The 12,540-nt window shown below is 50.3% G+C and overlaps 1 protein-coding gene across 4 annotated transcripts in view; it reads left to right on the plus strand.

The window, feature by feature from the left end:
* FLNB (filamin B) overlaps window positions 1-12,540 on the plus strand; it is a 129,430-nt gene that overhangs the window by 103,425 nt on the left and 13,465 nt on the right. For 2 of the 4 annotated variants that reach the window (XM_069475944.1, XM_069475945.1), the window contains 9 exons: window positions 1,199-1,270; window positions 1,976-2,078; window positions 2,765-2,905; window positions 5,761-5,889; window positions 6,634-6,807; window positions 7,712-7,870; window positions 8,160-8,363; window positions 9,378-9,530; window positions 9,633-9,755. In XM_069475944.1, the coding sequence (XP_069332045.1) occupies window positions 1,199-1,270; window positions 1,976-2,078; window positions 2,765-2,905; window positions 5,761-5,889; window positions 6,634-6,807; window positions 7,712-7,870; window positions 8,160-8,363; window positions 9,378-9,530; window positions 9,633-9,755 (1,258 nt within the window). The remainder of the gene's footprint in view (window positions 1-1,198; window positions 1,271-1,975; window positions 2,079-2,764; window positions 2,906-5,760; window positions 5,890-6,633; window positions 6,808-7,711; window positions 7,871-8,159; window positions 8,364-9,377; window positions 9,531-9,632; window positions 9,756-12,540) is intronic. The other 2 variants (XM_069475946.1, XM_069475947.1) reach the window with 2 other exon arrangements.

Genomic DNA, 12,540 nt, shown 5'->3' on the forward strand with positions numbered 1-12,540 from the left:
TAGCCCCAACCTGGGCAGGCCCTACAAGCAAAGGACAGGGCTGCTCCAAATGTAGCAGCTCACAAAGCTGCCTTTATAAGTGAAGCCCTTGCTGCAGATCCCAAGATACACAAAAAGGAGTTAACATGGACACATAGGCCTTCCTCTGTAGGGGAGGCCTTCTGGTCCTTTCTTTCTTTCTTTCTTTTTTTTTTTTTTTGAGACAGGGTCTCACTCTGTCACCTGGGCTAGAGTACAGTGGCATCATCACAGCTCACTGCAGCCTCCAACATCTGGGCTCAAATGATCCTCCCACCTCAGCCTCCCAAAGTGCTAAGACTACAGGCATACACCACCATGCCCGGCTAATTTTTCCATTTTTTGTAGAGATGGGGTCTCAAACTCTTGCTCAGGCTGGTCTTGAACTCCTGGGCTCAAGTGATCCTCCCACCTAGGCCTCCCAGAGTGCTAGGATTACAAGCGTGAGCCACCGCATCCGGCCTTCTTATTGTTTGTTATGGCAAAAGGGGTTGTTGAGAGGGCTCCCCTCCCTATTGGCCCAGTTGAATCAGGAGTGTTAAGTCTAAGATTTTTTAAAAATGAATGTATAAAACCACTTAACACATTAACTGTAGACATTTGTCAAGTAAAAAGAGACCTCTTTCCTGGTACCGTGCTGTAGAGATGACTAGTGTTAGTTTTTCTCTGCTTACACAGCAGACAACCAAGTTTTGTGCATGGGATGAAGCCATACATATGGCTTTGCAACTTGCTTCCTTCCTCAGTATGCTATTGATTCATCAGACTTAACCACTTCTTCAGAATAGCTGCTAAGTGTTCCACTGGACAGGCTTGCCGTAGTTTATTGGATCAGTCCCCTTACAGATGGACACTGGGTGGCTTCAGTTTTTCATGACCACAAATGGCTTCAGTCAAGTTCCTCACACACATCACTTACCCAAGGAATCTCCTGCCGGTGTAGGCCTGCTTGCTAGAAGTGGGGTTGTGGGTTCAAAGGGCATGTGCATCTGACATTGGGAGAGAGGACACCAACTCGCCTTCCAAAAGGAGAGTAAGAAAGTCGCCTCCCACAAGGGCGAGCGGCTCACTGTTGCCCAAGATGGAGCAGTGGTGCAAGCCCCTCTCAGCCTGTAGAATCTGCCGAGTAGCAGGATCCCTCCAATGTGATCCCAACTAATCTCCATTTGCCACCAACCAGGCCACGGATGGGGAAGTCACGGCCATGGAGGAGGCACCGGTAAATGCATGTTCCCCTGGATTCAGGCCCTGGGTACACTTTTGTTTTTTTCCTTTTTGCGTTTCTGTGTTTACTCAGCTTTCATTTCAGAAAAGCTGCCGCCTGCTTCTGGGGGTTGCTTAAGCCCTGCGGGTGTCCTGGTCATTGGTATGTCCCCCACTGATCATAGCGATCCTCGCTTTTTCTGTGATAAGATCACCCTCACGTCACCATCCGCGCTCCACGAATCGCCAGCCGTCATGTCTGTGATCACGCTCGATGCAGTTTGTCTCCGTGTTTAAAGAGAATTATGGGCAGCTGTCTGCAGCCCTCCTGCTGACTCTCAACCCGCCACTTGCACATTTGGTTTCTGTTCCGGGGAAAGCCACCCGCTGCTACTCTCTGCCACTTAAAACGCACCTTCTTTTCCAGGCCACAGGCAACTAAACCTTTCCAGGTGGAGCCTCTGGGGACACACAGACATTGCTGTCTCTCACTTTTCTACTTTCCCGTGGGCGCTGCTGGGAATTTTGCAAACAGACTCCCGAATGATTTCTAGCAATTGGCCAGCATGACTTGCCCAGTCCTCAGGTTCTGCCCTGGGCCCGGCGCGTTAGACAAAGCCCATACCACCCTGGCAGCCACAGCCCAAGTCCCTGCCTCCCTGGTTGCAGAATCCCCAACAGCTCTGCCCACTGCAGCTTCTCCGGCCCACACTGTTGTCTGCTGTACCCAGTGACCACTGTTTCCTGTTTTTAGGTGACCGAAGAGGCCTATGTCCCAGTGAGTGACATGAACGGCCTGGGGTTTAAGCCGTTTAACCTGGTCATTCCGTTTGCAGTCAGGAAAGGAGAGATCACCGGTAAGCACTTGTCGTGAAGCTCTCTCGTTCTCACTTGCTCGGCTAGCTCTCCGGACAGTGTTGCACTGTGCCCCAGACCTGGGATCCTTAACCAGTGTTCCTGGGTCTTGGTGGAGGGTGCAGTCCGTGGACCCCTGAGATGGCAGAATATTCCCTGTATATATGTGTGTTTCTCTGAAGAAGTGGTTCCTTTACCACTTGCATTACTTGCTTGAGAGAGCCTGTGATTCCCTCTGGGTTAAGGACTGCTGTGTTTAGACACCTTTCGACTGTCAGGTTCCTGTTCACCCTTTTTTCCTGCCTTCTCTTACTCTTTGACTTTTCCTGATGTGACTTTGACACTGCGGTCTGTTGTACAAGAGTTAGTTTCTCTCCCCAGCCTGCTCTTAATGCCTGCTTCTCTTTGTGCTGATGCTGTACTAATCCTATGTGAGCTTGAATTTGCCAGGTATAGAAAATTCTTTACTTATGAGTTACCTGCCATACTTTGTGGAAGCCAAATAGAACCAGGGAAAGAAAAAACAATTTGGTCTCTGTTTTCCCATTGTGGCACTTGGATGTTTTAGATAATAATGAATGTTCTTGGGTCTGAAAACCTTTATTTTGAAGACATCTACACCCTGTGCTCAGCTTTTCTGGGGGAAGTCAGTGGTGGGCTCATTGCCCTGTTGCCCTATGCTCTTTAGGAGAGGTCCACATGCCTTCTGGGAAGACAGCCACCCCTGAGATTGTGGACAACAAGGACGGCACGGTCACTGTCAGATACGCACCCACTGAGGTCGGGCTCCACGAGATGCACATCAAATACATGGGCAGCCACATCCCTGGTAAGTTGTGCTTAGCAGCCTGGCCGGCAAGCCCAGCAGGACACCACAGTTCAGGGACCTGAACATCTGGGCGGCTTGCAGATGTTCCGGTCAGCCCCGTGAGGGAAATGGCTCTCGGTGGCAGGCTTGGGAATGCAGTGTTGACATCCTTGTGAAACTGAACAGCCCGGGACCCCAGCAGACCCAGCCGATTTCCAGAAGGGGTGATGCAGCTAGCGTCCAGGGTCACAGTGCTGGCCTTTGGGTCCATGGTGGTTTGTGTTTGTCACTACGCCGAGTGTGGCCAGAGGTTGAGCCGGGAGGAAAATGTGAGGCTCAGCAAGGGACTTTCCAGCCTGGCTTGCAGAGCCCTGTGTGGCGAGGGGGTTTGGGGCGGGGTCGGAGGCGGGAGAAGAGGACAAACGGCCCTTGACACAGCAAGCCGGCTCAAGTGTCACGGCCATCAACCAGCACAGTGTTAGTCTTGCTCTTTTTTACTTTTTGGAATTGTTAAGTATTTCATTGTATTTTAATTTAGTATTTTGAGTACGTAACACATTCACATGGTTTCAAAATAAAAATGATGTGGAGAAAGGTTTCCTTCCTATCTGTATCCTCCATCGGCCCTCTCCTTGAACTTGATTGTTGTTAATTTTTTGTTCAATTTCCGAGTATTTTTAAAACTCTCTATGCAAATGAGAATATAGATTTATAAGCGAGTGTCTTCACAGCCCTCCCCATTCGGATGAACCATTCCGTACTTGACCAGGTCCCCATGGGAGGACTTTGGTTCCTCCTGCCTTTTGCCGTCACTGGTCTTGCCGCAGCAAATAGCCCTTTGCATCTGTCCCCTCACACGCAGGAAGACATACCTGTGCGATTTAGTTACCTATCGGAGGAGGGACTGCTGGGGCCCAGGTGCCGGCATCTATGACTTTTATATTTTTTTATATTCTATTTATTTATGTTTTTCTTAGAAGCAGGGTTTCATTATGTCACCCAGGCTGGAACGCAGTGGCACCATCATAGCTCACTGCAGCCTCCAACTCCTGGGCTCCAGTGATCCTCCCACCTCAGCCTCCCAAGTAGCTGGGACTACAGGCTTGTGCCACCACACCTGGCTAATTTTTTTGGATTTTTCTTAGAGATGGGCTCTCAGTATGTTGCCCAAGCTGGTGGGTCTTGAATTCCTGGCCTCAAGCGATCCTCCCACCTGAGCCTCCCGAAGTGCTAGGGTTACAGGCCTGAGCCACCGCGTCCAGCCTATGATTTTGAGAGAGCTTGCCAAATTGCCCTTCACGGGGGCTGTTCCAGTTCACACACCCACCATCCATGGAAGAGAGAACCTGCTTTTCCACAAATTCTCCAGTGGAATATGCTTTCAAATTTTTGGATCTTTGCCAATCTTGATTGTTGGAAAAAACAGTCTCTCAGTGTTGCTTTATTTATATTTCTCTTATGAATGAGATTGAGCAACTTTCTGTATGTTTAAGTGCCATTTGTGTTTCTTTTTCTGTGAACTGAACGTTTGGATCCTTGGACTGTTTGGTGTTTGTTACTGTTTGGTATTTGGTTATTGGCCTTTGTTGTATAGTTTCTAAGAGCAAGTTAAATATTGGAGAGATTAGCCCTTTGTGATAAGAGTTGCAAATATTTCTCTGAGTTTGACATTTGCTTTAGTTTATGTGTGTATGTGTGCATAATATTTGTTTAAACCAAAAAAATGTATTATCTGCCTCTATTTAAGTGTTCTAAAGAAGCAATGTAGAGAGAGAAAAGTCTTTTTCACATCTGCCTTCCACTTCCACCGCTGGTGTGAGAATGTATCTTTTTAGATGTTTCTCTCTGTGCCTATAAACATGCATGCAATCTTGTTCTGTTTTGTTCTTAATGGAATAGCATAATGGTATTAGTATTGTATAGCAACTTGCTTTTTCTCTTTTTAATGCAGCACTTTGTGGATAATCTCTCAAGTTAGTGCACATAGATCTCCCTCATTCTTTTTAATAGCCCATGAGTAGTAGACCAGCATTTATTTAACCAGCCCCCTGCTGTTGGACACTGGGGTCTTTTCCTGACTTGCACCTGAACAGTGCAAATGAAAGTGCTTGCAGAGGGCTGGGATGGGGTGGACAGTTCCTAGGAGTGGAGTCCCCGGATTGTAGGGCCTTATGTTTTTTTGTTTTGTTTTTATTTTTTTCAGAGACAGAGTTTTGCTCTGTCACCCAGGCTAGAGTACAGTGGCATCGTCATAGCTCACTGTAACCTCAAACTCCTGGGCTCAAGTGATCCTCCTGCCTCAGCTTCCTGAGTAACTGGGACTACAGGCATGCACCACCTTGACCAGCTAGTTTTTACATTTTTGGTAGAGATGGGGTCTCACTCTTGCTCAGGCTGGTCTTAAACTTCTGACCTCAAGTGATCCTCCTGCCTCGGCCTCCCAAAGTGCTAGAATTACAGATGTGAGCCACTGCACTCGGCCGAGCCTTATGTTTTGAACAACACAGGCAAATGGCCTTCCAAAACCACCTTTCCAGTTAAGTTCAGTGTAGTAGTGGGTCACTTCTCCATACTGTGCAGATGTTTCCTCCTTATTTGTCAAGTTGAGCCGGATTCCCTTGCCTTAACCCGCTCCCTTGTCTGGAGCAGCCTTGGGGATGGTTTTTCTTATGTCATGATTGAAGAAATAATACTGAGCAGACCCCTCAGGTGTGCTGCGGTGGTGAGGGCCACTAGCACCACCTTTTGTCTTCTGCCTCTGCTTAGGAGTCACCAAACCTTCCTGCAGATAGGTGAACATTGAGATCCCAGTTGTGCGAGCTATTCCTTCAGCCCTTAATGAGTCCCAATTTCATTTGTGTCCTTGGCAAACCCAGAGAGCCCACTCCAGTTCTACGTGAACTACCCCAACAGTGGGAGCGTTTCTGCATACGGCCCGGGCCTGGTGTATGGAGTGGCCAACAAAACTGCCACCTTCACCATCGTCACCGAGGACGCAGGAGAAGGTACTGTGTGGCTTACATGTTTATATATGTGTGTCCAGCCTTCTGTTGGAAGAGTTACGTAGACAGAGTTCCAGGGCAGCTTTTAAAACTAAGACTATTAAATGGTCGTATATGTCTTACCTTTTCTCTCACGTAAATCTGTCTTTTCTGTAGGGCTACTCTGTCTCTTACCCAAAGCAGAAAATTTTGAAGACCTCTGTGTTCTAATTGAAATCAGATTCATGCTATGAAATATTTTATGTGACTCATCTGGAATTTCAGTGTGTTTTGGTTGGTGATGTTTTTGATCTTTTTGTACATGTATCCACAAGACCACATGACTTATCTAGTGGCCCTTCTAGATAAAGCTCTGCCCATGCCCACTGTATTCATGGAGATTCCTAAATCTGTGGTTCTAATGGGATTTCCATGATGGCGTCCAGTGCCTGACCATCAGCGACAGTCTCTGTCTGGCCCCCATCCCGTTGGTGTAATTGACACAGGACTCTGTCCCTTTTTTGTCCCATACATCCTGAGAGTCGAGAAGACTCCCGAGTTACTTGTAGTGAGGAATTCAGTCATTTGGGGTGTCTTCCCAGTGGGCATTCTTACCATGTGGACTGCTTTGTTCTGACATGTACCCCCTGCCCACGACTCACTTGGAGCGAGTGTGTCAGTCTGTTGTCTCTGGGTGAGTTGCTACCCCTCTTAAAACAAGGAAACTCTCTTTTTCTAATCCCCCTACCTCCCTGCTCACACTCACAGGTGGTCTGGACTTGGCTATTGAGGGGCCCTCAAAGGCAGAAATCAGCTGCATTGACAACAAAGACGGGACATGCACAGTCACCTACCTGCCCACCCTGCCAGGCGACTACAGCATTCTGGTCAAGTACAATGACAAGCACATCCCCGGCAGCCCCTTCACGGCCAAGATCACAGGTAGGATTGCCTGGCTTGTGGGAGGTACGGCAGCCCCCAGCAGCCCTCTCCTCCTCACACCAGGGGCAGCAGGCTAGATGTCTGTCTGAGTTTCGGTTTCACGGAGAATCCTTGAGATTGGACTTGAGATTCAAGGGGGTTCAAGTCCAACTTTGGACTGGCTAAATTCCTCCCCTAGCTGATAAGCCAGGGAAAAACAAGAGCTACCAAAGGGCACTTACTTTGTGCCAGTGTGACTCTAGCATGCAGAGAACAAGCCCTCAGATTGAGGCTGTCAAATGATACTTACTGTGTGACTACATGAGCTTAGAGGTGCCCTTCTGTGTTAGTACTAGGTAGAGTTTCTGCTCTCCATTTTGCAGATGGGAAAACTGAGGCTTGGCAAGGTAGTGGGTTAGCCAAGTTCACATGTGGGCATTCTGAAGTTCAGATCCAGGTTACCCGATTCCAAAGCCCATGCTCCTAACCTCTGTTCCACTTGCTGTGTTCAGGCCACACTCTCAGTGGGTTGCAACATGATGCACATGGCAAGGTTCTTCCTTGTCCCCACGGTGCTGAGACCTTGTCCATGAAGCAGCCAGTAGTACTGTGTGGAGCATGATCATTGTTTCTCTGAGAGATGCCCATGGGCATGGCAGGCAGGTGGGAGGTGCCTTCCCCTGCCAAAATCTCCTTTAAAAAGTAGCCCATGAGAACTCAGGTCTCCTGGGCGTCCCTATAACCAGGCAGAAATACAGTCATTCTTTGTTGGTTAGGTCTGCTCATTGCCCGAGGCTCGTTTTTTCACCTAGTGTTGGGAGATTAGTTCTTGCCTGTTCATCTGTGAGTGGCATGTGGAGTGGGGGCTCTGGAGAGCTGGAGCGACCACCTGTAACAGGAGCCCTGCTGGGGGGCTGTTTCCCAGACGACAGCAGACGGTGCTCCCAGGTGAAGTTGGGCTCCGCCGCTGACTTCCTGCTCGACATCAGCGAGACTGACCTCAGCACCCTGACGGCCAGCATCAAGGCCCCGTCTGGCCGTGATGAGCCCTGTCTCCTGAAGAGGCTGCCCAACAACCACATTGGTGAGCTCAGGCTGCCTCCCGGGCTGGAGCCGGGATGTCTTGCGTGGGAGACAGGGACTCCTGCCGTCCTTCCTCGGGCAATTGGCGGCACATTGGAGCGTGATGGCTCACACATGTGCGGAAAGTCCAAGTGTGTTTCTGCATTGTGATGTTGACACTCTTGGACACTTGGGCTGTTGGGAGTCAGGAAGGAAGTCCTGTTTCCATTCTTGCATGTGTCTCTCTCCTGCTTCTTCTCCCTCATCCCTCTTCCCCTCCCCTTCCAAACCCAATCTGTACTCCCGTCCAGGCATCTCCTTCATCCCCCGAGAGGTGGGCGAGCACCTGGTCAGCATCAAGAAGAACGGCAACCACGTGGCCAACAGCCCTGTGTCCATCATGGTGGTCCAGTCCGAGATCGGTGACGCCCGCCGAGCCAAAGTCTATGGCCGTGGCCTGTCGGAAGGCCGTACTTTCGAGATGTCGGACTTTATCGTGGACACGAGGGATGCAGGTCTGTGGGGGTGGTCACAGGGGAAAGGCCCAGAGCTTGTGGGAGTTGGCTTCTTTTTGCTCAGACTGCTTTATCTTTTCATCCTACCAACTCCCTTTTCATTCTGAGTATCCTTCAGGCTGTAGGTCATTCCACCTGCATCATCATTTAAGACTCACAACCATTGGTAAAGTAGGTATTGTCTTTGTTTCATTAATATAGATGAAGAAACTGAGGGTCGCAGGGGTTATAGCCCCATCTGCTCTGGGATTTGGACCCAGAGCCGCAACAACTTGCAGACCCCTGTTTTATTATCTATGCTCCCACCATTGTTCTCAGCTTCCCAGGGTCTCCTGGACTCATCCCAGGCAACCATTGTTGGGCCCTGGCCAAGACCACATTCATTTGAGCAGGGCTGTCATGGAAATGCGGCATCTCTTTCTGTTCCCTCTTTGAGATGGTTTGCATTAGATTGGCTCTCTCCCAAGCTCGCCACTTCCCTGTGCCTTCATCTTCTGCCGTGAGTGACAGCCACACTGATGAATTCCAGACAAAGTCATGGTCCCAGGGGAGGGGGCTAGTGAAAGTCCGGTCCCGATGAGCCGGTACTCCCCACCCATTCCTCGTGTTGTTAAACTGCCACATCTGCTGAGCTGGTTGAGGCAGCATTGAGATTCTCAGGTCTGTGGCTGGTGAGAAACCCCTGAGGCAGTGCATGCTGTCTTGGAGGCAAGTGGGCATAGTGTCCTCTCCAGCTGGTGGCACGGGACCTGTGTTCCGTGGGATATTAGTAGGTATCCTTGAGGAAAGTGTTCTCAGGTCAAAGCCATGTTCAGCAGCTTATTTCCCTACAGTACTTCTCAGAGCCTTAACCTGCTCATCTGCCCCGGGCTCTCCAAACAGGGGCCACTATCACTTTCTTTTTGCCGCTTGGAAATAGTTTGAATTTCAAGGGTTGATGCCCTTTCTGCATTCATCGAGCCTCCCCTTCCTGAGGACCTGCCGTCACAATGGCCTGGGGCTGCTGTGTTGCAGGTTACGGCGGCATATCCTTGGCGGTGGAAGGTCCCAGCAAGGTGGACATCCAGACCGAGGACCTGGAAGACGGCACCTGCAAAGTTTCCTACTTCCCCACCGTGCCTGGGGTTTACATCGTCTCCACGAAATTCGCTGACGAGCACGTGCCTGGTCCGTGTGCCCCCTCCGCCCGCCCTCTGTGATGTTTGTGTTCTCCGCAAGGGCTGTGCCTTGGCCTCTGGGCTGCTCATGGGTCCTTCTTGGTTCTGGCAGGGAGCCCGTTTACTGTGAAGATCAGCGGGGAGGGCAGAGTCAAGGAGAGCATCACCCGTACCAGTCGGGCCCCGTCCGTGGCCACCGTCGGGAGCATCTGCGACCTGAACCTGAAGATCCCAGGTGTGCACGGGGCTGCTGGGGAGGGCAGCGGCAGGGCAATGGGCGCCTTTGGAAACCAAGTCCAGCCAGGGCCCAGAACATACCATCCACGTCGGCTGTGGTGACCTTTTTATTTCATTTCATTTCATTTTATTATTTTCTTTCGTATTTATTTTCATAGAGGCCCACCCAAGAAAAATAAATTTATTTACCCTGCTACCTTTTTTGTCTTCCAAATGAAAATAGCTTTATTGTGTCCCATGGGGGAAACATAGACATGTTTCTAGCCGTTTTGATTTACTATCTATTAAACAGAGAAATGGCAGTGAGAGAACCGGCCCTGCCCATGGCGCTACCCGGAAGTATTTAAGAGGTGGCGCCGAGCGGCGTCCTTCTGACATTTCCATTCATCCCTTTCATTCCTGCAGTTAGGTCGAGGGCAGTGCTGCAAGGCTGGATGGGCCACATCGAGCCCTTCAGCAGGAGCCCTTCCCCAAGGGGCCCAGTTAGCCACTGGCAGGCCACACAGTCTGTCTGAAATGTGGCCCAGGTCCCTGCTAGAAAGAATCCTCCCAAAGAGAGTTTACTGTGAGTGAAAGTTTTGGGGTTCCTCTGCCCAGAAGCTGGCATGGGCTGTGGAGTTACCAGTTCTAGAAGGAAAATCTCAATAGTCTTCAGATGAAGCTCGTGCTGTGACCGCCCGGAGAGGGCCTGATTTTCCTACCCTGCCTCTCCCGTCCTTCCTAACGTGTCCCATGTCTGTTGACTCTGCCTTCTCGGCTGTGGTGGGCGAGTTCTTCTTGTGTAGACACGTCAGCGTTGGGCCACGTGTGAATGTGGTCAAAGCCTCATGACTGTAGGGTCGAGACGTGCTCACTTAACAAGAGCCACACTGATTGTTTGTGGCCATTAAAAGTCCATGTGCCCCGAGATGGAGTGAGTGAGTGCCACCTCATATCCCACCATCCGGGGAGATCACAGTTCACAGTTGAGGCCCAGACCTGGACCCCGGCTGCCTCCATCCTCCCAGACACCTGTGCACAGGTGTTCCCCCCCAGCCACTGTTTCGTGGGTGTCTTTCCACCTCAAAAAATAGACTTTCACGTCATCTTTTTAACAACTCCAGTGAGATTCTGTTTCATGTCTAGGTGGGTCATCCTTGCTTGGGTGGTCTCATTTCACTCATGCTCATTGCCGTGCCTCACTCCTGTCATCAGTGATGCTCTGACATTTGCCACCGTGTGCCCAGGCTGTCGACTGTGGGACAGATGCCCTGCAGTGGGATTGCTGGGCTGTTCACGTTAGAACACACCTTGGCAGGCTGTGCCTTGGCAGGCTGCCCTCCAGAAAACGTGCCGGTGCCGTTTCTCCATGTCCCCCCCTGGGCCTGGGCACTGTCTTTCCTCCTCACTTGGGCCAATCCGATGGGAAAGGACGGTGTCCAGGGTTCAGTTTCATTGCTCGGATTACTAGTGACCTACCCTGGTTCCATTTGCTTTACACGTATCATTTTGTGAACTATCTGTTCTGTTCTCTTTGCTTATTTGTTTCTTGAGGGGCTAGCAGGTATCTTTGTACTAGATGGACATTGACCCTTTCTCTTCCAGCCCTTGACCACTTTGTTATTCTTTCCAGTTCCTTGGTACCAGTTGACTCGGTGAGACCTGCTTTCCCCCTCGTTCCCCAAAGGACCCTCTCATCAGTGAGAGTGGGGACAGCTCACCGGCTTCACGTGTCCTCAGGACCCAGGCCACATGGCTTGCTTAGTCGATCTGGGCTGCTATAACAAAACAACATAAACAGGGTGGTAACCAACAGAAATTTATTTCTCACAGTTGTGGCAGCTAGAAGTCTAAGATCAAGAGTCACCATAGTGAAGTTCTGGTGAGGGTCCTCTTCCCAGTTGCAGACTGATAGTTTTTCCTTGTATCCTCACGTGGTGGAGAGCAGAGAGAGCAAGCTCTGTCGGGGTTTCGGGTGGGGGCCACACTTATAAGGCTACTAATCCTATAAGGCCACTAATGCTATCATGAGGGCTCCACCCTCATGACCTCCTCTAATCCTGACTGCCTCCCAAAGGCCCTGCCTCTTAATGCCACCATATTGGGGGGTAGGGTTTCAACACAGGAATTTTGGAGGAACATAAACATTCAGTCTATAACATCGGGCAACCCTCTCCTCAACTTCCCTTCCTTTTTCTGTTCTCAGGGCTCAAAGTCATGAACTGCTCAACCCAGATCCCGTAGGGCTGGCGGGTGCAGTTTCATGCTGGCTCTAGGTGATGGCAGTGCTCAGCACCCCGCATGCGGCCCGCCTGTCTCCACCACGTCAGTGCAGGCACAGTCGTTAGCATGACACGAGCAGCCCGTGTGGAGCAGACGTGGTCTGTGTCCTGGTGTTAGTGACCCGAGGCGTTGATTTTCGGAAAGTGTGGCCTCTGGTCTTTAGTTTGCTCAAAGCTTTGCTCGTGCATGGTTTCCCCTTTGCAATTGGGACTGCTGTCTGTTCACTTTTTTCTCTAAATGCATTGTGTCTTGTTGCCTCAAAGAAATGCCAAAGCTTCTTGAAAGTAAGTGATGATTCTTGTTTCCTACCCTTGTGGGAAAGAGCCTGTCTAAGCACGACAGATGGCAGTGTCACCTTTGGCCTAGAAACATCTGAGCTACCCTAGTTCTTCTTTATGTGCCATAACTGCCGGCTCAGGCTCTGGTTTGAAGTTGGCATGTGGAATTAACTCAGGCCGGCCAGGAAGGTTGTAAAAATACGCGGTGGGGCAAGAAGCGTCGGTGTCCCCAGAATGCTCTTT

The sequence above is a fragment of the Eulemur rufifrons genome, chromosome 7, assembly GCF_041146395.1.
Source record: "Eulemur rufifrons isolate Redbay chromosome 7, OSU_ERuf_1, whole genome shotgun sequence".
Classification (NCBI taxonomy): domain Eukaryota; kingdom Metazoa; phylum Chordata; class Mammalia; order Primates; family Lemuridae; genus Eulemur; species Eulemur rufifrons.